General features: G+C 41.8%; 1 protein-coding gene across 10 annotated transcripts in view; it reads right to left on the reverse strand.

Moving 5' to 3' along the window:
* Positions 1–27908, reverse strand: part of SMYD3 (SET and MYND domain containing 3) — a 682473-nt gene that overhangs the window by 86991 nt on the left and 567574 nt on the right. For all 10 annotated transcript variants that reach the window (XM_070602604.1, XM_070602603.1, XM_070602608.1 and 7 more), the window contains 2 exons: positions 24775–24862; positions 19637–19811 (listed from right to left, as the gene is read on the reverse strand). In XM_070602604.1, coding sequence (XP_070458705.1) covers positions 19637–19811; positions 24775–24862 — 263 coding nt within the window. The remainder of the gene's footprint in view (positions 1–19636; positions 19812–24774; positions 24863–27908) is intronic.

Consider the following 27908-nt stretch of genomic DNA (forward strand, 5'->3'; position numbering starts at 1 on the left):
TTTAGGTGATTCTCAGTCCTGCTGGGGGGGGGGGGGTGGTGTGGACATGGAGGGAAGAAGCATAAAAGCAAAAGCATAAGCTTTGCCTTTTTGATTATACCACAGTAATCCCCAAGAGAATTTGGTCCCCTTAAGGTGTTACTGGATCGATAACTTCAGAATAAAGAAGTCCTGGTAAGAACAAAAGCCCTTCCAGAGCAAGATTCCACATCAGCCTGGGGACTGACAGGCCTTCGGACACTCAGACCTGAGACATCAGGAGACTTCTGGTCGGTGTCCAGGGAATTCAGTTCAACCCTGCAGCAGACTGAGACCACCTCCTCCAGGCACCACCAGGTCAGATTTCTGCTCAAAACACATATACTTGTGTCTGGGGAAAGGCAAGCATGAAATATACTTCATTGAAAAGCTGAAAACCATGGAGGGTAAGTTAATTTTCAGAGAAGAAGGTGGCACAGCACAACAGAATGCATGTGTCACCTCCGCAGAGTGGACACTGATCTCTCCACCTGGGAGAAGCACCAAATTAACTGGCAGTTGAAAATACGACCTTTGACTTTTTTTTTCATTCCCCTTAGATCTCACATTTTAAGACCTTGAAACAACACAAGGTTAAAAGTCTCATTCAGAATCAGAAGTGGAAAGGAACATTCAGTGTTTCTCTTTGTCCAAAGAAAATACTTTCAAAAGTATATCATAACTAAAACTTAAATATGTAGGTGGGGGCAAGGAGGAACATGTGGCTTTCCTTGCTTGGTTCGTGTTGAACAGAGAGACAGCCTGTGAGTTAGGGGGAACAGAAACCTCCCACCTACCAGGGTCACCCTGGGCCCAGCCCTTGCTGACAGGTATTTGCAGAATACCCAGGTCCTGCACTGATCCCTGTGGCTGGTGTCCTGGGCCCAGGCATCAATCAGAAGCTGTACCTCCCTCTTGTGGGTGGGCGTGAGATGGACGAGTAGTGGGAGAAATCATTCAGGTATGAAATGTTCTGGCACTTACGAGATGTGTGACCTTGGGCAAGGCAGTCCACCCTCTGAGCCATGGCTTTTACAGCTCTAAATTAGGGCTAATAACTTCTGCTGCTACCTAGAGAAGTGAAGCTAGATTCAAGTTTTCTGATGCTTGACACTACAAAACGTCATTTTGTAGCTTTCTTTAAGAAAAAGAATGCAAAGTTGACAAATACAGTATTGAGAACAAGGTTTTAGAAGGGGCTCATGCAAGTGGAGGGTCCTACAGTTTCAGCCTCCTTAGCACCATGATGAATCCACTTCTGCACACCTGCCTATCTCAAATGAGATAAGAGACAAGTATATAAAAGTGCTCTGCAAACAGTAAGGCATTATATAAACATATGGCAATGAATTATTCTACAAATACATAATATCTTCTGTGTGCTAGACACTATGCAAGGTGCAGGAGACAAAGCTGTGAACAAGATAGACACATTCCCTCCCTCATGGAACCTAAAGTCTAGAGGCACTGCATCATCATCCGTGGTGGAATGTCCTCTGAACCCTGAAGACAGAAGTGAAGCTGATCAACACCGAATGTTTTCACTGCTTACCTGCAATACCAGCCCTTCTCAGGGCTCTCCAAGGTCCTGATTCCCACAGGTGGCTTTCTGGGACTTGGGTTCTACTCATTCTCAACCTCTGCCGTCTCCTCCTTCCTAACCACTGTCTTCCAATTGACTTCCATTTTGAAACCCCAGAGCAACAAGCCAGCTGTTGTAATCCCTTATTTTCAAATATGAATGGACAGGGGCCCATGGGGGTGGACGAGAACATTAGGGAATAACAGCTGAGGAGCATGGGGTTTTCTTAGGGGAGATAATAAAAATGTTCTAAAATTGATTTATGTGATGATAGAGGCACAACTCTGCACACTTACTGAAGCCAGTGAATTGTGAACTTTAAATGGCTAAATTATATGCATATGAATTATATCTCAATAAAGTTGTTAAAAAATGTGAATGGACGATCAAGATGCATCTAAAATTCAAGAAAAGTTTATAGCAAGAAAAAGACAAGAATAAACAAACAGAAAAAAAAAATGAACATGACGGAAATCGAGATCATTCAGAAAATGGAAGAGGATTTTTTAAAAAGACCAATTTTAAAAAGACCAAGATTCAAGAAGACATTGTGTCCAAAAAATAAGAACAGGGAGATATGAACAATGAACAATTCAAGAAAAAGAAAGAGTTTTTGTAAATTTAAAAAATAAACATTTGCTGAGATATAAAAATTCTATTAAAGGTTTGGAAGACAAAGGATAACTCTCAGAACATTAAGCAAAAGGCCAAAGACACTGAAAACATACAAGTTTAACATCTGTACCAGAACTTTCAGAATGAAAGAACAGAGAAAACAGGAGAAATAAAATTTAAAAGAATAAAATATAGAAAAATTTTCCCAGAGATAAAGGAAGACGAGCGTCTTTAAAATGAAAGGGTCTTGCATGAATGGAAAAATACCTATGCCTGTCCATCAACGTGAATGCTTAGAACATCAAAGAGCAGAGCAGAGCCTAAAAACTACAGAAAGATAAAGTGGGTGATCGACAAAGGAGCCCAAATCCAACTAGCATCAGAATAAAGACCTTAGGAGACAGTGTAACAGGCTTTAAAACTGTCCTTGACAATGATTTTGAATTGAGAATTTTATATGCTAATTCTCCACCAAGAACAAGAGAACTAAATCTCCATCTAATCTAGTGGGAAATTGAGGGACACTGCCTAAAGCTGACGGAACAGGACATGGACACTTCAGTATATTGTATGAAGTTTCGCAAGTAGCCATTCAAAGAATTAAATAATCATTATTATTTTTTAATTAAACGGGAGATGAGGGATAGAGAAAAGAAGATAGTATAAACTAGATCTTTATCTTTTCATGGCTAGGAGTAGATAATTTCTTTAGCTGATACATAAGAAACATAAATCTAAAAATACTACTTAGAGGTATAAAAATAACTATCATAAGTACTGAAAAATAGAAATGTTTTAAAAAAGTTGCTACCAATAAGAAGGTCTGAAAGTGGGGAGGGGTGAGGCAGCAGCTTGTTGCTTTTTATCTTAAAAATGAGATACAAGGTTAAAAAAGTCTTTTAATGAGTTTAATTAATGAGACTTTTAAATCCAGAGCCCAAAAGCACCAAAGAGAGCCCAACCCTTGACACCGGAGGAGCTGTTCCCAAAGTGCACTGCGTGAAACTAACCCTTCAGAGTTCATGACTTTTACAGTTATCCAACTTTGAGAAATGCCGTCTTATTCTAAATGCCTCTTTTGGAGATTTAAAATGTACATTTGTTTACTAAAAACTCTGAGAGTTCTGCAGAAGAGAAACCAGTTTAACTTCATTTGAAACAGGTCAATTCACTGAAAGATCAATTCGATGAATTCTTTGCTGATTTTAATAAATTCAATAACTGTCATTTTTTCCTTCAAGATTTATTACTTGTAATGGGAATGTTTTCAAAGCTTTGACAGGAATGTGCAAGCGGCAAAAGAATATTAAACATGCAAAAATTTAGTAAAACATAAATTAATATAAACAGATAATTTTCCACAAAAGAGATTGTTTAGGCTGCCTCTGGTTTCTTTGGATGTTCTGAATGTTGTTTTAACTTTGTTTAAAGTTTTACGATTTCCTTTTCTGCAATTCCTCCAGTGGCCTATCAGCCTTAATTTAGTATTTCTAGCAAGTAACATTTAAATTAAATATAAATTCAAAAGCACCCCAAAGATATTAGAACTTTAAATTAGTCTAAATCTAAATTGTAAATTAACAGAAATACAAATTAAGACTAGTAAGCTATTCAGGAATTGGTCAAAAAACCTTAAAAATGCTTAAATTTAAAAAAAGAAAATGACATTTCAAAAGTATAGGAAAGAAATCAAATATAGCTGAAACAATTCTGTCACATATGAAATGCCTTTAGACAGAAAAATCATTTTTCAAACAGGAATTTTTCAAATAATACTGAATTCTGTTTTGCCAGCCTTCCAGAACTTTCAGGATTTTTTTAAACCAATATCTCAGAAAGCACCTCAATATTAGCTAATGTTGAGTTTAGTCAATATTCAGAAAAACACCTTTGAATATCAGTAACCCAGACTGAACACTTCTGAACCAGCTGCTAAATCACCATCGGTCAGTTTGGCATATCTGGCAAACAGGTCTTTCATGGAACTGGTATTTGGTGAACTGGCTTTTGATGAACTGGCTATCAGTAATTAATTTTCAGCAAATTGACCTGAAACCATTTTATTTAACCTAACAATTTCTGAACTCATTTGACCAGGATCCTTTTTTCATTCGTGTCAAAAGAACAATGATCCCCAGGGAACACAGTGTGGAAAACATTACTTGATGGGAATGGAGTCAGGAGCTTGTACTGGGGGCCCTGAAGAATGGCAGACCCTGACCATATGAATTAGACACTGGTAACAGGGGCACTCAGAAGAAAAGGTACTGAACCTTTACCCAAATGTTCTATTTCTATAAATCTGCAGACTCTATGGTCTATTCATCCATCTCTAAGAGTGAATAATTCCACATTTTAGTTTTTTAAATTAAAATGTATTTTCATAGGAAACTCATGAGTGAGGATGAAGTGTCTGATTTCTTCCTCTCCTCACGAGCTTTGGGTTTGAGAAGCAGAACATGTCCCGGTCTTAACACTCTCCTGTTCACAAGGGCTGCGCTGATCACTGCCAGCAGAGTGCTAGCAGGAAGAAGAGCAAGATTGAGGGCCAAGATCACACATTTACAAGCCCACAGGGATACAGGGGATCGGATGAGTGAAGCTGGTCTGGTGGCCGAGTGGTGGGGAGCATGACAAACTTACACAGCACATGTCAGGTTTAAAAGGCCACTGCTGCCTTGCCCGGCTACTGCTGCTTTGGGGCTATGGATCCACTGTCACCAGGACTTCCAATTTCCCAAGCAAAGCTAGAAATCTAGATTTTCTTTAAAGTGTAAAAATCTCCTACTTTCTAGAGGTTAGCAACTATTTCAATTAAAAAAAACAAACCATGCAACTGATCAGAAATATATACATTTCAAATATATATGAATGCGTACATGTAAGTATACATGCATGTACCTGTATATGTATATACACATGTATATATATCCACGTACATGTATGTATATATACATATATAAGCGATATCACTTTGTGATATATATATATCACATATTATCTTATTTCACCACTACTAAGTTATAGAAAAAAACTACAAGCTATCAAAGCTGTACTTATTTTCCTCAAAGTGTTCTCTCAGAACCAGGCAGAGAAAGGAAAAGTATGCATCATCCATGACTTAATGATAATCGAGGCAACAGAGAATTAGAGTTGAGTTGGTTTGTTTTTGTACTTTATTTTTGACTGAAACTGAAGAGGTTTTGGAGGGCTTTGAAACTCAGAATCTCAGCCAGAGGGACATTAAAACTTGTCTGGATAACCCTCCCACCTAATAAAGAAATTATTTTGATAAAATTCCAACACATGGTCACCTATTGTATAATAAACACCTCCAAAATTGGGGAATTTACTACTGTTCAAAACTGAATGAACTCCATTATTGGGCACCTGAATTGTTATAAACTGCTCTTCCTAACATACCGGCATGAAATGTGTCTTCCTCTAATTCCTAGTCATACATGCCAGTTCATCCTCCTCTAGCCATGAGGAAGAGTCTCTTCCCTTCCTACACTACAGCCTTTAAAGATTTGTAAACTTACAGCAGGTCTCCTTTTCCTTCACAAAGTCTTTTCATCATGTGATGAAGCATCTCCATTTCTCATCAGCCATTTCTCATATAACATGGCTACAAGATTCTTCTCATCCTGGTCACTTAGCTAGAAACTCTCTAGACATAATGCAATGGATGCATGTATTAACAGATTGATACACCCCTTTGGGGAAATACATAATTGTATGCCTCAGAGCTCCATTTTTTTGGTCCTAAGTCAACATTTTTGGGTCATTTTTTGTCCTAAGTCACCAACCCCTTGATGTTGATACTAACAATAGTGTTGATACTAACAATAATGCAGCCTAACGTTGTGTTAGCTTTCTTGGCCACTGCATTGCACTAGTCTCCCTCGACCCCTATATAGATATGAGCTAGGATTCTTTATGTTGTATAAACTAAGAGATCCAATTCAAACTGGCTGACAAAAAATGAAATTTATCAGCCTAAGTATTTATGTAACTCAACAGTAAGGTGGTATATTTGGTTTCAGGTCATGTTTCAACAATGTGACCAGGATCTCTCTCCATTTCTCATCTCTGCTACTTGGTTTTGGTCTCCATTCTCCCTCTGTGGTTCCAAGAGCTCGTTATAACAGCCTGCATCTCCTGTGACCAGAATCATGAGCAACAGGAAAGGGGAAGTCTGCCTTTTTTTTTTTTTTTTCAAAGATTTTATTTTTTTCCTTTTTTTCCCCAAAAATATTCCCCGGTACATAGTTGTATATTCTTTGTTGTGGGTCCTTCCAGCTGTGGCATGTGGGATGCTGCCTCAGCGTGGCTTGATGAGCAGCGCCATGTCCGCGCCCAGGACTAGAACCAATGAAACACTGGGCCGCCTGCAGCAGAGCACACGAACTTAACCACTTGGCCACGGGGCCAGCCCCAAGATGTCTGCTTTCTTAACATCTCAAATAAAAGTCCAAGATTGGACCATCACTGGCTCTAACAGGTCTGACTTGGGTCAGGTGACCAGGGAAATGTGATTCTCTAGTGTAAGCTAATCATGAACCACCCTGTGGTCAATCACTTACAAACTACACAGCCAGGACATTTGAGGTTCTGTTAAGAAAGAGAACGGAGGAATTAACACTAGTGGGGCAATCAAAAATAATCTACTACAAAACACTAGAGAAATTACTTAGCATTTTAGTGAATTTTTAACCACAAATGCAGACTTTTCCATGTATGTCTAAGTTCATCTTGTTGGTATTGACCAAATGTTTCTAATTAAGGAGGTAATTTTGAAGTTTGGTTTAGTCCCCCAAAGTATGTTATTCTTCTCAGCTTTGCATCCCTTGCAAATTTGATATACATAACTTCTACGTATTCAATCTCATTAAATCTTTGATAAAAATGTTGACTTAGGACCAAAAAAATGGAGCTCTGAGGCATACAATTATGTATTTCCCCAAAGGGGTGTATCAATCTGCTAATGACTACAGTTCGGAAATAGCAGTTTAAAAGGTATACAGAAACCTCACTAGCCCACTACAGGAAATGTACCAGGAGACGTTATCAAATACCTTGCTGAAATCAAGGTTTGCTCTTTCTGTAGCATTTCCAAAATGAATGCAGTTTTATGGCTACATTCCTTAGTGTCTACAGCCAGAAATGGCTAATGTACACTGACTGAAGAACCTTCACAGAACGTGTCACACATCACCAACAGGTACTTAACAACAGTTCCTTACACAATTTCTCTGCCTCAGGCAGGGCCTCACCAGCTTCCCAGCCCATCTTTTCCTCTTACAGCTAACAGACTTCTTCCCCAGCAGCTGGCTTGTGTTCTGGCCTAAGTGGGTCCTGCTGCTCCCTGTGAAATTCCCGGACCCTGCTCTTGCAGAACTTCATTCCGAATGCATGACTCAAATGGTGAAATGCTGCTGCTGATTTCTCTCCCATGTCAGTCTTTCATTTATTAGCCTTTGGATTCTCTTTACCAGCTTTGAATCTTTTTTTTTCTGAAATTTTATGAGACCGTTGCTGAGTGGAACAGTACAGTGGACATCTATTCTTCCGGTTTGTCCATCATCCATCCACCCTCCAAGTTTTTTAATAACTTCTGATCCATTCTAAACCTGTGTTACAGGTTGCGCTACCAGCACATCATCTCCCTTGGTCCAGGCAGAGGTGGACATAAGGCCGGAAGAGGCCAAAGAAGTCTGTCCAAAATACCTATTTTTAAATTTGGACCTAGAGGGAACAGAGCCTTTTCTTTTGTCATCGAGCTAGAAGAATGTGGACTAGGGGATGCTGGAAGCCATCTTCTCTACCACATTGTGGGGAACACTGCCTGTGTGGGAAAGAGTGAGGACAATGTAGAGGGATGAGCAGAGCAGAGACAAACAAATCCAGGGAGAATAGGAGGGAAAGACTGAGAGACAGAGATAGAGACCAATCTGAGGACCCAGACTGCATCCCTGAATTCTGTCACCAGATCTGTCCCTGGCTATGCAGCTATGTGGGCAGCAAAACTTCTTTGTGCCCAGGCAGACTGAGTTGGATCTCTGTCACTTGTAACAAAAAAAATCTTGATAGATTCATGCAGTAGGAAGGCAGAGTGGTGTAGCTGGAAAGACCACTCAGTCCCCTATAGCGTAGAAACAATCTGAACCTTTCTAACCAAGCAAATCTGGGTCTGAGCTGACCCAAATGCTTTTTTTGTAAATTATAAGAAAAATAAAATAAATGAACCTAAGGCCTGAGTTTGAACCCTAGGTCTGCAATGAAGTGGGCAAGTCACAAAAGTCTTATCTCTCGGCCTCCTCGTGTATTAGGTAGGACAAGGCAACTTCCTCCTCACTGTGGCTGTGAAGATTAGAAGGATGAGTACATTACTTGGTCCACAGTAGGCTCTTAATAAGTTATAGCAATTCATTTTCAGTGTAAGAAAGTTGAAAGGTAGAGGAGAGTTCTTAAAGTCCTTTCACCTATTACTCTAGAAAGATGATGCTAACAAATATCTGGCAGATGCTTTTATGATTGTTAAACCCGATTTATCTTCCTTTGGGAGGATATTAAGGTGATATTTCCCATTACAAGTGAGAGCAGATTTGTTCCTCTTTAATTCTGAAGGGCAGTGTGATAGTGTGATTGGTGTCCTTTGTGTGGTAAGAGCAATTTCCATCACCTATTCACTCTCTGCAGAGCGGGCGCTGTCTTCACCCCCGCCCCACTGCTCCCAGAGCCCCTACCCTCCACACTGTTCAAGGCCGCAGCCCACTGCTCTCTTGCACTCCAGTTTCCTAGCACCTGGCTGGGCCACTTCCCTTGAATATATCTAACAATGAGACTATTACACATTTTTTCCAGCCAGTATGCTCTCATGAGCTCAAGAGTTTTGCTCTATCTACCCCAAAGGATATTTTTCACGCTCAGTATAACTTGGCTATCTTAAAAACTGGGAACTATCTTTTTGGGGGCCTTTTATTTCCCATCTTTCATTTCTTTCAAGGATCTCTTACTGTTCCCTATAAATGCTATCACCATTCTCTATAAGTGATCAAATTTATGAGGTTTGACAAATCAGTTTTATTTGTGCAATTTAATTGAAGGTCCATTCATCTATCCTTGGAGAATTTCTGAAAACGCAGTACGCACTTCATTCAAAACACACAGATAAATAACATATAAGTGTGCTAATCTAATTTTTTTTAAAAAAATTACAAAACATGTACTTCGTATGAAATTAAAATTGGTTGTAATCAATTCTCTTTGAGTCTTTCCAAGTTACATCCATCATTTCCCATTTCTCAGGCCTGCCTGATTTTCTCTTGGCTCCCTACAGGGGAAAATGGGATTTTTTTCCCTACTTTCTCTTCCAAGAGCTGAGAAAAAGGAAAAGAGATAGCAGCTATATAGCTGCAGGGGCAGCCAAGCAAGAGATTGATTCAACAGGAGACATTCAATGCATCCCAAAAGATTCCCTAGGATTTGATATCCTGCTGCTTAGCGTACAATTTGTTATAGCAAGAAACTGAAGATTTTCTGTCAGGAAAGTCAAAGTGCTCAGTGATGGCTTGCGAAAATTAAAAAAAAACAGAAAAGTGAACCACAATAGGAAGTGTTTTTATTCTGGAAATCCTTTCATAAATTGGAAGACTAAAGACCATTTCTCAGATCATATCTGTTGCTCATATCCACTGGTGACCAGAGAAGACTAGGTATTTTCCTGTGTGGGTGACCAAGCCCCAGGGGTGGAGTGTGGCTTTCATCTTGCTCCACAGGGAGTTCTTTACTGGGAATCAGACAAATGCAACATATTTCCTGTGTCCAGTCCTGGCCTAAGGTCTCAAGAGTCAAGGTGGGCATCAGTGTGGGGATGGATGGGGTTGGTCCATGACTGTGAGATTTTTGGGCAAAGAGGAACTGGTATTCTTGTTCCAGGTAGGATGGGAAGCAAGGAAGGGATGCAATGGGCAGAGAGAAACTACATGGGTGAGAATGAAAGAGTTCCAAGGAGGACAGGCCCAGACAGGAGAGTAACTGGATCTTGATGACAGATCCTGGAATCGGCACTTGAAGCATCAGAGTTGAGGAAAAGGAAGACTTTTATGGAGCATGAGCATCTGCGGAAGGGTGAAAGCTAGAGGCACGAACTTTTGTTTTCCATGGATGTTACCACCAATGGAGGCAAGGGCTCAGGTCCCTTTAAGTTTGCTTGGAGAAAAACTTTAACTAAGGAGTTATCCAAAGGTAGGAGGCAGATTTTAGTGGCTTTTCTCCCAGTTCGAATCTTTCCCAGTAGATGAAGTGCTGGAATGAGTCCTGCTGTCAGGGGAATCCAGCACCTTTCATAGCACACGGCCCCTGACTGGGAGCTTGGGTGTTAAGGAGCGGCTTGGAGGGTGAGAAGGAAGAGGATTTGAAGGACAAATGGAGAAATGTGGTGTCAGATGGATATTTTACATATTCCTTTAAAATAAAGATTTGAGGACTATCAATTACTTTAAGGAGCTCAGGGGGTGCATCTTCCAACTTCCAGCAGAGGTCAGTAATGTGTACAGACCAGCAGTTGAGTCAAATGGCATGGCTACTTAGGGGATTTCCCTAGAACCTAGTGCTGTCAAGGAACTTCTTACCAGACCTTGGACCTCTGTTTGCCCGGGTACTTCCTAGTAGATAAGTGAATATGAATCTGCAAGGGGCTTTAACACTGCATTTCAAAACAAAAATCCAAGCCGGTAGCCAAAGCTGGCAGTTGGGTAGCTGAGTAGTCCGTAAAGACAGAACACATCTTTTGGTCAAATGAGCTGGATGGAAGTGGTGTGGACATGGGGTTCTGTTGAGAAATGATACCACCACAACGAGAGGATCATTTATGTGCAAGGGTAAATACATCCCATGAATGTGCCATGGGCAGAAGTGGATGCCTCTAGGCATGGGAATCCAGGTCTAGCTCTTGGACTGGGTTCAAGCTCAACGGACGGTGGCAGTAACACTGATTTGAAGTTAGAATCTCTGATATTCACTGTCTAATGATGACAGAGAAAAGGTATGTGCTTCCTGGGTCCTGGTCTAGCCTAGGGGCTCAAGAGGCAGGGAAGATTGTGGGAATGGACAGGGTTGACCCATGGGCTCTGGGGTTTGGGGCAAAGAGGAATAGGTATTCTGGCTCCAGGTAATAACGGGAAGTAAAGACAGATCTGAAATGTAAAATGCAAGTGGTGTCACATTGTCACAGATCATCTAAGGCCATAATGTACAACCACCTAACTTCATACTACAGGCTTTCTCAGAACCACCCCAACATGGTCTCAGGGCTCTTAGAAATTTGTTGTTGTTAGTGCTATCAAGCCATTTCTGACTCCTAGCGACCCTGTGTACAATAGAGCAGAACTATGCCAGTCTTTTTGCACCATCCTCTCCCCTTCTGGCGCCATATCAGACAATGCTCCACTACTATTCACAGGGTTTTCATAGCTAATTTTTTTGGAAGTGAGTGGCCAGGTCCTTCCTCCTAGTCTGTCTTAGTCTGGAAGCTCCGCTGAAACCTGTCTACCATGGATGACCCTGCTGGTATTTGAAATACGGTGGCACAGCTTTCAGCATCACAGCAACACGTAGCCACCACAGTATAATACACAGGTGGTGTGGTTCCCTGATGGGAAACAAATCTGGGCAGTAGTGGTGACTGTGCCGAATCTTAACCACTCGACCACCACGGCTGGCCCTCAGAAATGCCACTGTATATATGTGCACAATTTTTGTTGATATTTGGTTAGTGGTAGATGAGGCTGAATAACCTGAAATTGTTCTAGGCAGATTATCTCTCAGGGCAGAATCTCTATTTTACACGTTATCTTATAATAAAGGTAGCTAAGAGCTTAAGGATTTGATTTTAAGGTTGTACCAAAATAATGGCATGACAAAAGCCATGTCAAATTATTACATTCTCCCAACAGTGTCTCCTGGAATCTGGCTTCTGGCATAAGGCATCCTCTGGTGACCAACTAGTACCCACTAGTACTAGTACTAGGCTGGTCATGAGTAGAGTACTGAGGTTTACCCTAGTCATTCCTAGAGACCTGAGCATGCTGGTATTGGCTTCTGGGTACCCTTAGAGCTCCTGAGCTTGAGTGGAAGCCATGAGAGCAAGAAATTCTTTTTCCAGGCCAGACAGTTGGCTTCCAATGAGCCCAAATTCATGAAAAATAAGTGCCAGAGAAGTAATCTCTGGGACTGGTATTCTCCAGGAACGGAGAATAAGAAGGCAATGGTCGGGCTGCATATAGCCAGTCTTATGGGTTGAACTGTGTCTCTCCAAAATTAAATGTTAAAATCCTAACCCTCAGTACCTAAGAATGTGACTGTATGTGGAGATAGGGCCTTTATAAGGCAGAGGTGATTAAATTAAATGAGGCCCTTGGGGTGGGCCCTAATCAAATACGACTGGTGCCCTTATAAGAGGAAATCTGGACACACCGAGGGACACCAGGGATGTGTGCACAGAGGAAAGACCACATGAGGACACTGCGAGAAGGTGGCCATCTGCAAACCAAGGAGAAAGCTCTCAGAAGGAACCAACCTACCCACACCACAATCTTGGACTTCCAGCCTCCAGAACTGTGAGAAAATAAATTTCTGTTGTTTAAGCCGCCCAGTCTCTTGCATTTTGCTATGGCAGCCCAAGCAGACTAATAGCCAGGTTTGGTTGCAGGATGATGCTCTCCTTCCCACTCCTACCAATAGCCTCGTGACATAGCTCCTGGTTATCCATAACTGTAAAACACAAGTCATTAGGTGTGCGCTCACGTCAGTGGTTTATAGCATGCGTGCAACTGAACTGTAGTCGCAGTCATTGTGGTCACCTGCTTCTTCCTCTTCCTTCTTCTGTCTCTCCCTCTCCTTCACCGTCGTCTTCACTGCCTCCTTTTGTTGTATTTCTAGATTCTGAATTAGGAGAGCCCTTTAGAATTAAATTAAAAGGCCTGACATAAAAACGGTTAAACTAAAAGTGCTTGGGCCTCAATGGATCCCTTCCCCCACAGCTATTCAGTAGTCACTGCCCCAGCGTCAAGACAAGGGACTGTAGCTAAGAAACAGACCTCACAGAATTGGCAGCATAGAGAAAGAGGCCCTGACTAGATATATCATGTAACTCAGTGTTTTGCACAAACACACACAGAGCTCAAAATCTTGTATCAGGGTTTGGCCACCAAAGACACTTAATTGAAAATTACTGTGTGGAAAAAAATGATCAAGTGGCTAAGGGATTATTGTCCACATCAGTGAGCAGAGAATAAAACATTTGTTCATTCACAGGGAGAAATAATTCTCTAGAGCTCACCATGAAGATAGATGGCAAACAAGGTAAGTGAACAGAAGACTGGGTGAAGCGCAGATACTCCTTCCGCCTCCCGGGTGGAGAGCTGGCTCTGATTTATCTCTAGGTCCTACTCTGTGGGCATAGCGGTGCAAAGTTCTATACTAGGTACCACAGCCAAAGACCCTGACCTCCAGGAACAACCTCCACCAACAGGTATACTGACAGAAGCAGCCTCAGGGAGCAACCTAACAACATCTGTGCAACACAGAGAGATGAGGGAACAGCCAAGACAGGCCCTGGTGAGCGCTGGGTGAGTGACTGCGCTCATTCTCCCAGGTGCCACCTGTAATGTACATCCGCAAGCTCTGCCGGCTCCTGGACTGGAACGTCATATTAGCTGATGATGAAATCCACAAAAGAACAACTGTACGTCTACAGAAGAAAAGCCAGCTTGAAAACTGTAGTGGAAGGTACTACTGTGATGAAACTTTCCATTTTATCAAGTTATCCACCAAAGCTTCTGAGGGAAAAGTTAAAAAATTACTGGTGAAATGAAAACGGATGTGGCAGCTAGGTAATCACTGGCAGTCTCTGAGTTACAAACACCTGATGTGTAAACATGTCATGCACACAAACTACCAGCTGCATTTTACTTCTACTCTTTGCACCATTTTTTCTGACAATAAAGCACAGAAAACTGAGCTGAAATCTCACTCTTTTCAGCTGTCTTCTCCTTCAGGGGCTTTCATGCCCCCACCCCTCTTTCTCGGATCACGGCACCATCACACATGCACTCACACTTGTTTAAGCCCTTCATCATTCTTGTTCTTCGGCTTTTTTCCCAGTTAACACACAAAAATGTCATTCCCACCACCACAAAATTACTATTTGTAGACAACAAAATCAACACCAACAAACCTCACTTTAGAACAGCAGGCTTTGATCAAGGAAAAGGAGAAGGCCCTTATATATTCTGAAATGAATTTAGATCAGATATAATAAGAATCAAGTGATCCATTCTCAGTTCTTTTGAGAAAAGAGTGATATTTTGGTGAACACAGGACACAATTTGGTGATAGTTATCCACATTTAAAATGAACATAACTTTTGATGCAGAAAGTTAACATTTAGGAATTTATCCCATGAATTTATCCTATGGATTCAGTCCCATCAGTACACAGATACAAGAGCATGGATGTTAATCATAACACTGCGTGACAAAGGAGACATAAATGGAAACAACAAGGACTCATCTACAAATTATGGCATATTCATGAGCTGAAATGCTATGTATCCATCAAAAAGAATGAGGTAGATATTTGGAAGCTGATCTGGACAGATGTCCACACTTGGTTGTAAAGTGAAAAAAGCAAGTTATAGAACACAGGATCCTATTTTTTTCTTCTCTCTGTCCACTAAGGAGAATTCTTGGCTTCTCCTTCCCTTTTCTCCTTCTCATCCCCACTTTCCATCCACCACCTTACTGGGCATATTTAACAGATCAAGACTGCGACTAAGTCTCTCCCCAAGAAAGGCAAGAAGAAGAGAGGGAAAAGGAAAGGAAAGGCAGAAAAAGTACGAGAGCTCATATGAACGATTCTGAGGGGAAAAGAATTGTGAGTGAGGGAAAAGGAGAGTCTTTGAGGCTGTGGGAATAGCTGGGAAACAGAGTAGAAAGAATGGGGGCTTTAAGGAAGTATGGAAGTGTATAATGAATGGAACCCTGTTTGTTGAGTGACTGGTAAATGTTAGAATTACTGATTTACTTTCAATTCTCTTTCTTTCTCTGACACCATGCTAAGACTGAGTCAATGTGGGGCTTTGGAATACATTCACTGGGGCCTCACATACTGAAAATTTAAGGAAAGAAACTTTTAGCCATGGTTATCTTTTTTTTTTTAAGTGGGATGATACATCTCTCTTTTTTTTTAATTGAGGTTATGATAGTTTAAAACGTTGTGAAATTTCAGCTGTACATTATTGTTTGTCGGTCATCTTGTAGGTGCATCCCTTCACCCTTTGTGGCCACCTCCCCTTCCCCCTGGTAACCACTAATCTGTTCTCTTTGTCCATGTGTTTGTTTATCTCCCACATATGAGTGGAATTACACAGAGTTTGCCTTTCTCTATCTTCGCCATGGTTATCTTAGGGACTGGGACAAGAGTTTGAAAGATGAGGATTTTTACCTTTATGTTGTTTTGAAAATGGCCTTTCCTAGAAGCATATACTATTCTTACAACAAAAATTAAGTTAACAGGAGGCCAGCCCTCTGGCCAAGTGGTTAAGGTTCCACACGTTCTGCTTCAGCAGCCCAGGTTCGCAGTTTGGATTCCAGGCACAGACCTACTCTACTCCTCAGCCATGCTGTGGAGGGGTCCTACATACAAAGTAGAGGAAGACTGGCACAGACATTATCTCAGGGCAAATCTTCCTCACCAAAAAAAAAATTAAGTTAACAGAACATGTGTGAATATACTTAAAGTCCCCCTTAAAGCCTCAAACAGTCTCTAGATTTATATATCTAATATTATTCTCTGGTTCCTAAAGAAAATCAAGTTTTATTAGTATTCAATATAATTTAAAACTTAATTTTAAAACAAATTATGTTCACTTTTGTGTTTGTATTTTTTCTCTTTTTTCAAATTTATAACATACATGATGATATTATGGGCTGTACAGACGTTCAGGGACTAGTCTGGGGACCTCACTATAATCTATAACACCTTTTTTAATAGGAAAATGCATTCCAAGTTCTAAACTACCAACTGGCAAACTAACTTTTGCAACCCAATTCATCTTACGGTTAAGATTTCACCAAATTAAATTTTTAAATAAAATTTATGAAATACCTTTAAATTACTTTCATTCTGCTTAATGTTTATAATGCTAAGAGACAGATGACTGTGCACATATCATCACAGATACTCTCAGAAGAAATATTACCCCCTAATCCTAAAGATTATACATTTTGTTATACATGAATTAATTCTAACTTGCTTCATGAAACATAAAGAACTTAATATCGTGCTGTATCATAAAAAGAACTCCTATTGAGTATAAATAAATGATAGAGTAGCAAGAAGGGCAACGCAGTGATTTGGATAGAAATGGAATATGGAAACTTTCTCCTGTAAGGTGAGCAGTTAAAATTTCTCCAAGGGCAGGAGTGACAAAATCATCACTAGAGACTTGACCTCGATCTAGTTGTTGCAAACAGCATGTTGACACTGCAAAACTGCCATAGCAGATGGCAATCCAGTCACCTCTGGGTAACTCATGCCTAGCTAACTGCCTGTGCCCTTGGCTAAAGGAGAACAGAAAGCCCACCTAGAGCATCTGCAGGGAGACCGTGTAAACGGCTGATGGCCCAGTGTCAATTCCCTCATGCATACCTGAAGGGCAAAAACCACTGCCCACTTTCAGATCCACACCTCGCATTCTAAGATTATCAAAGGGCTTGCAGGGCATCTGACCTATTTGTTCTTTATTTTTACTTTTGCCTGAGCTAAGGGGAAAAAAATCAAAGTCTGACAGCATCCACCCTCTCATTTCTCTCAACTTTGTTGGTTCTGGATTACTTATGGCCCTTTCCTCTACTACACCTTTGAAAGCAAAGGGTTCAGATCTCACTCATTTGAAGGGGATCAATGGAGACTGGATTTCTTGAAATACAGAACATGGTAGTGCCACTCCTTAACAAGCTCCAGGGAAGAGTAACCAAGGTAGCCTTGGAAATTTGTTACCCAGCGTTAAGAACAGAGTCTACATTTACAGAGAGACTGTGACCTGCCAGACACCAGGACAACGTAACCAAATGTATTCCAAACAATGTGGAGTATATTCTGGTGGACTTGGCCTCACTTACAAGAAAGACTTCTTTGTTTGACTCAAGTTTAAGTCAGTGAAACGGCCAGTTAATTAAGGGGTAAGAAAGTCAGGCCTTCAGAGAAGCCTTGATAGGTGTGGGGAAAAGAGGATTGAAAACTACGTGCAAAATGAGCACGCTCAAAGGTGTGTGGCCTTCTTTATGAAGTGGTGGACCCATGTAAAGTTTCTGTGCTCAGAGTGGCCCGGAGGGCAGCCTGGCTGTGTAAAGGAGGGGAGGATGGGGCAGGAAGAGCCAGTGCCTGGCTAGCACCAGCCAGTAGTGTGGGGCTAGCGGCTGCTGAGGGGCCCGGAGGAGCGAGGATTTTCCCAGTCTGCATCTCCTGGCTGAGGTCCATCCACGCACCCAACAGCCTGTGGTTTGGCTTCCTGAGACGAAGCCCTGAGTTCAGAGAGGTAATACCAACTGTCCCCGACCTGCTCTCATTGCAACACTGAGGCTCAGAGAATGAAGCCTTATCTCTGTGTTCAATTCATATTTTCTGAGAACCCACAAGATTCTGCATAGTGAACAGACATTTTATGCTCATGGGAAAGTCTGCAGTCTCAGCCCTCAAGGCAATCTCTTATGAATTTGATTAAAGCTGACTCACAGTCTGGATTCCAAAGCTGTTCAACCACAAGGCAATGGAAGAAACCACCTATAGAAGTTCTGAAAACACCCTCAGGGTCATTCTGGTGCCATGGCTGGCCTATGGATTTTGCCATCCACCTGGTTGGTGGAGTCTTTGCCATCTTTAGGTCCCTCTCTGCCCGCACCATGCTCCTGGCCCAGGCCTGGCTTCCTGACCAAGTATCTCATTTCCAGCTTCCTACCTCTGCCTGAACTGATATCCTAGACCCTGGACTTGCTTCTGTTCTTACCATGTTGACACTGGTAACTTTCCCTCTCAGTTGTCTCCTGAGGCTCTTCCTCAAGTGGGGACAGGCAATACCTGGGCTCTGCCTCCTTCACTCAGAACCACTCCCCTGCCTATTGTCCCATGTTGCGTAAGTCTAGACCTGGATTCTCCCTCTGCTCAGCCCCTTAGGGCTGACATCATGTTTGCAGGGGCTGCAGAGCTGGAAAACTCAGTATCTGCCCAGAGTAGTAGCCCTCCTTTCTGGGACCTCCCCAACCATCCCCAGGTCCCAGATGCTTTTGAGACATCTTCCCACCAGTGAGTGGCCTTGTTCTGTGCTAGAGATGTCTATTTCAACCTCAGATGATGGTGTGTATGTCTCTGTGCCTTTTCCTTTTGACTGATCTCTCAACTTCCAAACTTGTGTTCTTAGCCAACTGCAAACCAGGGTCCCACCCCTATTAGCACTAAACTCTCAGTACCAGACTTCAACACTGCCCTTCCTGCCAAAGCTCCTCTGAGTTACAAGAACCTCCAGGGACAACACACTCACTGGTGTGGAGGACCTAAGGCCAGTCCAAAAACAATTAATTACCAAGAGTTCCTCTACCTGACGCAGTGACATGTTTGAGCAGGGTTGTCTCTCTGTTCTCCTACTTGGGTCATAAGTCAAATGACCTATAAGTCGTAAGGTCAAACGACTCAAGTGAACGGACCCTGGGAACCATAAAGCCCTGACAAATGGAAGAGACCATCATTAGTCAGCCAGACGGAGGGCCCCACACCAGCCATCCTCCCCCGGGTCAGCAGAAGCTAATGACACAGCCTTTCCAAGCCAGGTCTCAGCTGTGCACCCCTCTCAGGCTCCCCAGCTCTCTGTGCCTACCTCTGCCACTGAAAGCAGCACACCATATAGTAATCATCAGCTGAACACCAAGATAGCATCTCATTAGTCTCTGTACACCACAGGGGAGGACTCTACAAATGATGAAGGAAGGGCCGGCCCTGTGGCCTAGTGGTTAAGTTCAGCATACTCTGCTTCGGTGGCCCAGGTTCGGTTCCCAGGCACAGACCTACAGCACTCGTCTGTCAGTTGCCCTGCTGTGATGGCAGCTCACAAACAAAAAGAGGAAGATGGGCAGTGAATGTTAGCTAAGGGGGAATCTTCCTCAGCAAAAACAAAAAAAGATGATGGAATGCATAAATGAATGAACAAAAGAGTGCATCAAACAAGTTTGGTTTTACACACTGACTAAGAAGCAGACCGGAATACTCAGTAAATAGTAGTAATTTGAATGATTTCACGCTATTGAGCCTGTTCCAAAACTAAAGACACTGTGACCTTCCCTCTAGCCCTCTCCTGGGACTCACCTGTATGGCTCCATGGTCCGAATACCGTAGAACAATGCCTCCTCCAGCAGACCGAGGTTGATGCAGGCATCCATAGCGCAGTCGAGCACCTTCAACTGGTAGATGTTGATATCGGGAAGCCGTTCTGAGTTGCTGCTTATGATCGTCTGGCACATGGCCAGAACCTGTTCCCACTCTATTATTAACCTTAGTTAAGGATTCACTGTCTTCATCAAGAAAAAACAAAAGTAAAATGAGACTCTTGAAAAGGCTGAAGAGCTCCTAAGCACAGGAGGGGAGGAAGAGCCCATTATTTTGCACAGATGAGCTGCCTGAAAACACACTTGAGAAACAAAACATGTAAGTGGCCTCTCAGAGAAGTAAATTCTGTTTACATCAACAAACCATCTTCTACCCAAGCCTGTGCTTTGGGGGATTAAGATTTCCAAAGAGCCATTCTTTCTCCATACTACTATGCAGATTCTCTTTAAACCTAGTCATGAAATGAATGCAGATGTTTATTAAACTGATCCAAAGATTAAGTTAGTTCAGTTTAAATTATTTATTCTGTTAGCTTCTGTTTCAAAACTGATCTGAAATGAAAGAGGTTTTAGAGAGATTCCCTTTTAAAAAGGAAGAGCTCATTTTTGCTTCTGTGTCATTTGAATCTTGGGCAAGTGTGAAACCAAATATACAACCCACAGGCACCTACTAGCAGAAGCAAATTGAAGAAATTCATTTCCACTAGATTCATATTTAAGTTTTTTTTATTATAAAGCAAAAGTAACCCAAGCCTATACTTACTCAAATAAAGGTATTCTTATTTTAAACGCCCAACCCTGAGTCCATGACTGACTCTCATGGAACCTTGGTGTGACCTCACCTTTTCTCACCGCCATTCCCCGTCTCTTTAGAGAGGCAGTCAGAGGACTGAGAACCTGGCATCGGGAGCACACAGTGAGCCCCTCTGAGGTGAACCACCTTGGAAGCACAGCTAGACTTGACAGGGCAGTCGCTCTCGCAGTTTCTCCCTATGTTGCCATGTGAGGCCAGGCAGAAGCCAAGGAGGATGCTGGGCTGGGACTGGCTCTTCTCCGCCCCCCTCCCCCAAGCTGCGCAGCTCCAAATCCACCTACTTTCACCTGTTGGAATTCCACTACGGTGAAAGGTCTGAAGATTTTGACCACTGAAAAAGCTGGATTCAAATCCAAGCTAGTCCTGTCATTTCTGTCAGATTTGAGGTTCTGAGGAAGTCTAAGTGCTTTGAGGTAGGTCAGAAATAAAAACATCTAATGTCGCTGTAAGAATTAAATAAGATACTGTACATAAAATTCTAAAAATTCTTTATGTGCTCTAGCGTGAACCAGGCAGAGTTCTGAGTACCAGGGACACAGTGGGAAAAGATTTAGCTGCATGCACAAAACACATACTACACAAATATTAGTGCCTTCTGCCTTCCTTTACCGTGTCATTACCTCTGAGTGTGACCAGGCTTCAGGGGAATGGTTTAGCAGACTGGGTTTGATCGAATTTCCCCCTATCACCCACACCCCTCCCCACTCCCACACAATCCCGTCTCTTCACAGTCCAGTGCTCTCTGCTCCCGCCTCCCCAGTTCAAAGCCCTCTTCATCGGGGTCCTAACACAGCATGCCCCACCCTGTGTAAACAGCCCACTATGTTCTACAACTCTCCTTTATCCTTCCTTCTGGCAACATCTACCTCTTCTAGCATCCATACTCTCAGGGTATTGCTTCCAAAACATTGGCAAACACTTTTAATAAACCATTCAAGACACTTGTGTGAGCAGAGACTATTATCCTCATTAACCCTCGTAGCAAATATATTTTTCTTTCAGCGGGGGCCTCCTGGAAGCATAATACCTCACCCCAAAGGCATGACTTCCTTGGGTAGAATCTGAAGCGCCACAACACACAGATGAGGGTCTTTATATCGCACTTCCTCCACATAGCACTCTGTAATTTTAGGATGAGTTCTGTCTCTGGTGTTGGAAGAGGTACATTAACTGAAGAAAAGTGAGTTGGGGACTCTCTTTGTGTTCCTCTGACACATATGTTGAAAATTGGCTGGATGCATCCCCCAGAGGGTGGGGCAGCAGCATCTGAGGCAACGCACTGATTCTGTAAGAGTGCGGGCTGACCTCTGTGGCTTTTCATTCCAGGATTTGGTATCTGACGAACTGGCAGGAGGAATGACTGTCTCTTACACAACGCCAGACATTTCTGTGGCAAGACTTTTGCCTTATTTTAACATCATGGTGTTTGACCTCCATTATCATTTGCTTACTCATTTACGTATGCTCCAAGTCCTTTTAAAGAGGTTTGAGGTAAAAGCCTTAGAAGGAAAAACCAGATGTGATGCTCTGCAGCCACTGATAGGAACATATCTACTTTATCCCCCAGCAAGCTAGAAGCGACCGCATGCCAATTTCCCTTCACAACGTTGGCAACTGGCTAACAAGGCAAATCTTCCCTGTAAAACACTCCAGTGAGCAAAAAAATGGAATAATTTTAACTAAGAGGCTTTTCCCCCAAGCTAATGCTGACACGTGTTTGTTCAAAACTTTAGTTGCTGGCATTCGCTTGGTATTGACTGCAAGTCACTCTGCTCCAGTGAGGAGTTGAGCTCTGGACCTAAGCAGGGCCGGACAGCCCACCCAAAGAGGATAAACTGTCAATGGACAGAACAGACACTCTTCTCTGAATACTTTTCAATGGCCATAAGAAGATTAGGGTAAAAGAGAGAAAGGAACAAAGTGAATCCACTTGAAAATTAATCAACCCCACAGGGTTCAAAGACCACAGGGCTCTTACCCACCTAATCATATTATTTTACTGCTTAAAATCCTCCCATGGCCTCCTCTCCCCAATAAAGTCTAATCTCCGGTGCACAGCCGGAGGCCTTGCCATGTTCCCCTCCTCTCACACTGAACACCTGGCAGTTTCTCAACAGCATGTTATTCTACAGCCTGCACGTCTGCCAGCTTACTCCCTCTGATGGACTCCCTTCTTCACCATGTTGGCCTGCTGAAATCCTACTAATCCTTGCAGACACAACGCCGTTGTCGCCTCCTCCATGAAACCTCCTTTAACCTCCCAGAGTTGACTACTGTGCCGCTGATGCCCCTACAAATATATATTTCACCAAAATATGTATTAATTTCCATATTTACTACCCCACCAAATGTGAGAGTTGTGTCTTCTTCATCCTGCCTGGACCATAAGGTGGGGTATAACTGGCAAGGTACCTGGCACAGAGTCAGCGTTCAGTAAAGCCTTGTCCAATCGAGACTGAACCACAGCTGGGTCATCCATGGGCCTAATTCCCCTGCATGGGACCACAGAGGACAAGTCTACTTCTCTGCCGTGGAACGGCTCTTTAAGCCTAAGAACAGCCCTCTTTCTCCCAGATCTGACTGTTTTCCCAGTATCTCCCATCCCATCTATAGAGAAGGTTTTAAATTCCATTTTGATCCTGGTTCCACTCCTCAAAACTTACTTCAGTTTTTCTGTATCCCTCTTAATACATCCTATACCAAACTGAATAGAAAATTCCAGATGTGATCAGACTACTGCTCTCACCTTCTCATTTTCTATTCTCTATTTCTATTAATGTAGTCCAAGATCACAGTAGTCTTTTAGGGGGTTATATTATACTCATGAACTTTACTAAATTTTGCTATTTACTAAAACTCTAAAATTCTTTCACATGTTCTGCTGCTAATTTTTATGTATATTTATACACTTGAACTTTTTAACCCAAATAGAAGATGTTATATACATTCCTGTTGAATTTCATCTTTCTAGATTCAGGCACTATTCAAACCTTCAGGGATCTTGTGAGCTCCTGAGTCTCCCATCCTACCTCTGCCATCTTCCGCATCTATACACCTTTGGAGTTTTGATGAGCCTATGCTATCTTCATTCAAGGCACAGAATCAACAGTGGAAGAGGACTGAGATTGGAACAGAGTGACACTGACTCAGAGCAACAGTGATCCAATTAGCATCATTTTTTCAGCATAGCTATTCAACCACTTAGTAAGACGGTTGGTCATGCTAGCATCTAGCATACATTTCTTGACTATTTTTTTTTTTATCAAATCTCTTTCTGAAATGTACAAACCGTACCAAAGAAAGTCATGACTCTATCACTCACTTGCTCTTACTGAACCCATGCAGCATCCTAATGATCCCAGCTTCCTTTTCCATTTCTTTAGTAACCAATTCTAGTTTCTTTACCAAAACTACTAACAAACAAAAAAAACTCATGAGCTATAGATTTCAGAAATTACTTATTTCACCTTTAAAAACAGGAACATTTGCCTAAGTACTTCTCCTGTCCTTTACAATCCTTTAAAGGACACTGTCTGTAGACTAGAACCCTCATTTGCAGATTTTCTTAGTGCCTGGGATGTCACTGACCCAAGGCACCTGAATGACCTTTCACAATCTTTTTCATCTACCTTGACCTCATTCTTCTTACCTTGTGGTTTCCCTTTGTCACCTTTTGCTTAACTCCTCTAACTGGAAGTGACCTGTCTCTCAACCTCTGCCTATGCAAATCCTGTCCCTGATTCGGGCTACCTCTCACACAGTAAAACACCAGTACAGCCTTCCCAGATAACCTCCAACAGAAGTGATCTCTCCTTACTCTGAACTTTGACCCTTTCATGGTCCTTACTATTTATGCCAAGAAAATTTATTGTGTAGAAACTCCCATTGCCATTGTAGTCATGGCTGACTTAATATGAAGCTTCTAGACCTGAGGCTCAATGACATTAAATTAAAAGGATTCTAAGCTATTCTTTCCTAAAGATGTAGGTTATGGGAGGAAGGGAATCCAGAAATTTGTTATCTTTTCCATATAAAGAGACTACTACTTACTGTTCTACTATTACTGGGCCATGAATTTTGATTATTATCTAAAGGTGGCAAGGAATTCAGGCTGCTCTCACTTCAATCTTCCCTAGCCATTACCCAAATTGTTAGCTGGGGTCAGGGACGCAGCTTACGGCGATGGAACAGAATGAAGAGCCCTAGGGAGGTCAAACCCCGGACCTGGCTTCACTAACACCATGCTCCAGCCAATAAGGAAACAACCCCAACAGTCCAATTCAATCCACAGGTAAAAAGGATACTCCAATGTGCCTTCAGTTCTTCAATTTTTTTCAAGGATTCTTGAACTTCTTTCCATACATGTTCATCACCAGTTAGCATATCAGCATCCTGCTCAGGCCAAAAGAACAGAAAAAGAAGACAAATTACTCAATTAAAAAATGGGCAAAGAGGGGGCCAGCCCAGTGGTGTAGCAGTTGAGTTCGCACACTCTGCTTTGGCATCCCAGGGTTCACCAGTTTGGATCCCGGGCACAGACCTACACACACCACTCATCAAGCCATGCTGTGGCAGGTGTCCCACATATAAAACAGAGGAAGATGGGTATGGATGTTAGCTCAGGGCCAATCCTCCTCAGCAAGAAGAGGAGGATTGGTGGTGGATGTTAGCTCAGGGCTAATCATCCTTAAAAAAAAAGGGCAAAGGATCTGAATAAACATTTCTCCAAAGAAGATATACAAATGGCCAATAAGCACATGAAAAGATTCTCAACATCATTAGCCATCAAGGAAATGCAAATCAAAACCACAATGAGATCAACACTTCATGCCCATTAAGATGGCTATAATCAAAAAGACAGATAATAACAAGTGTTGGTGAGGATGTGGAGAAATTGGAACTCTCTTACAGCAGTGGTAGGAATGTAAAATGGTGCAGCCACTTTGGAAAACAGTCTGACACTTCCTCAAAGGGTTAAACATAGAACTACCATATCATTTAACAATTCCACTCTTTAGATATACACCCATGAGAAATGAAAATATATGTTCACATACAAACTTCTGCATAAATGTTCATAGCAGCATTATTCATAATAATAAAAAAAAGTGGAAACAACCCAAATGTCCATCAACCGATGAATGGATAACTAAAATGTGACATAATCATACAATGAAATATTAGTTGTCAATAAAAAAATGAAGTATTGATATATGCTACAGTGTGGATGAACCTTGAAAACATCCTACTAAGTGAAATGAGCCAGCCACAAGGGACCAGAGATTGCATGATTCCACTTACATGAAATGTTCAGAATAGGCAAATCCAGAGAGACAGAAAGTACATTAATAATTAGCTAAGGCTCGGGGCGGGGGGAGGAGGGTTGGGAAGAATTGGGGAGTAACTGCTAATGAGTATGGGTTTCTTCTTGGGGTGATGAAAATGTTCTAAAATTGACTGTGATGATGGTTCCAAAACTCTGTGAATACACTAAAAGCTATTGAATTGTACACTTTAATTGATTAAATTGTATGATATATGAATTATATCACAATAAAGCTGATATATAGATATAAATATATCTATATAACTGTATATCTAAAAATCAGGAAGGGGAAGTGAGGAAGAGAAAGACTTATTTCTTAGGAGACCTATAGCTAACATTTTAATCAATATGGAGCTATCAATCAAAATGAGGCCAGAAAAAGGAATGTGAGGTATAATTACATCCATGTGAACCAATTTTGACTTCTGCAAAAACTAAAAATAAACCAATAAATAAAAACTCCCAACAATTGAAAAAGCAATTTAAAACAAAATAAAAGTATGAGTTACCATTTATTAAATGTCTGTCCTATTTAGTAAGCAGGTCTTCTATTTTTCCTGTATGTCCACATTTCAAGAGTCAATAGCCACATGTGGCTGTGGCTACCATACTGGACACCATTAGATACAGAACAGTTTTGTCATCACAGAAAGTTCTGTTGGACAGTGCTGCTTTAAAGAGACCAATCAAAGAGTAGGAAACTCTCACCATATACTATTGAAAACCAGGTGTTCAATATCCATTAGATTCTCAATTAGTGTCAGAAAGAAGAACCATCCTAGGAAGTTATATCAAATCATGGCCAGTGTGGGGGTTATGGCAAAGGTGAAGTAAGGCAGACTTTTCAAACTATATACATCTCCCTGGAGATTCTTACATCCCTGCTAGGGGAGGTTTATAGAAGGAACCCTGTGGAACCACTGCCAGAGTAAGCCCACGTTACTGATGGGAAGATACACATAACTCAGGTGTTCCAGGGAAAAAAATATGAAGGCCACAGAGAACCACAGAAAAGAGATCCCAAGAAAAGGGTGAGGCAGTGGGTATGCAGGAGGAAGTGTGTGTGCTTGTGTGAGTGTGTCTGTGTAGTAGGGCTTTCTGGGTCTCTGTGTATATGTGTTGTGCATATGATTAATATAATAGGGTGGTTTTTAAAAAGATACGATAAGTGCACCCTACTTCTTTTAGGAAATTCTGAATAAATACCTAGCTTTCTGTACACAGGAGAGGGAAAGAAAAATCAGTTGCTTAAAAGGTCAACATCAATCTCCCTCCAAATACCTGCTCAAAGTCCCTCTTCATCTCCTAAAGCCTCGTTCCCTCACCTCAGTATACAGCGTTTAGCAACATCCTCATGCCTCCCAGAGAAAGCCCACACGTTAAATCTTGACAATCACGGCCATTCATGACTAAATTTTCCTGTCTTATATTTCACTACAGGCAGCTCAAACCTTAGATTCTAGGCAAAATGTCTCACTTGTTAGACTCTATGGTAGGCAGAATAACGGACCCCTAAAGATGTCCACATTCTGATCCTCAGAACCTGTGAATATGTTAGATTACATGGCAAAGGAGAATTAAATTGCAAGTGGCATTAAGGTTGCTAATAAGCTGACCTTAAAATAAGAAGATTGTCCTGGACTATGCAGGTGGGCTCAGTGGAATCACAAGGGTCCTTAAAAGTGGAGGAGGGAGGCAGAAGTGGAGGTCAGAGTGACGTGATGTGTGAAGGACTTAACCTGCCACCGTCGGCTTTGAACATCGAGGATCAGAGCTACAGACTAAGGAATGCAGGCAGCCTCCAGAAGCTGGAAAAGACAAGGAAATGGATTCTCTCCTAGATTCTCCAGAAAGGAAAGCAGCCCGGCCAAGACCCTGACTTTAGCCCAGAGAACTGTGTCGGACTTCTGACCTACTGTAAGATAATAGATTTTTATTGTTTTAAGCACTAAGTTTGTGATAATTGATTACAGTAGCCATAGGAAACAAATACAATCCCTAACATATCTTCTATTCTTCTGGCCTTTGGAATTTGGCACATGCCCCTCCTGCCCCTGAAATTAATAAATTTGATCACTCATCTATTCAGTTAACATTTACTGAGTGCCCACT

Source organism: Equus przewalskii, chromosome 31 (assembly GCF_037783145.1).
Source record: "Equus przewalskii isolate Varuska chromosome 31, EquPr2, whole genome shotgun sequence".
NCBI lineage: Eukaryota > Metazoa > Chordata > Mammalia > Perissodactyla > Equidae > Equus > Equus przewalskii.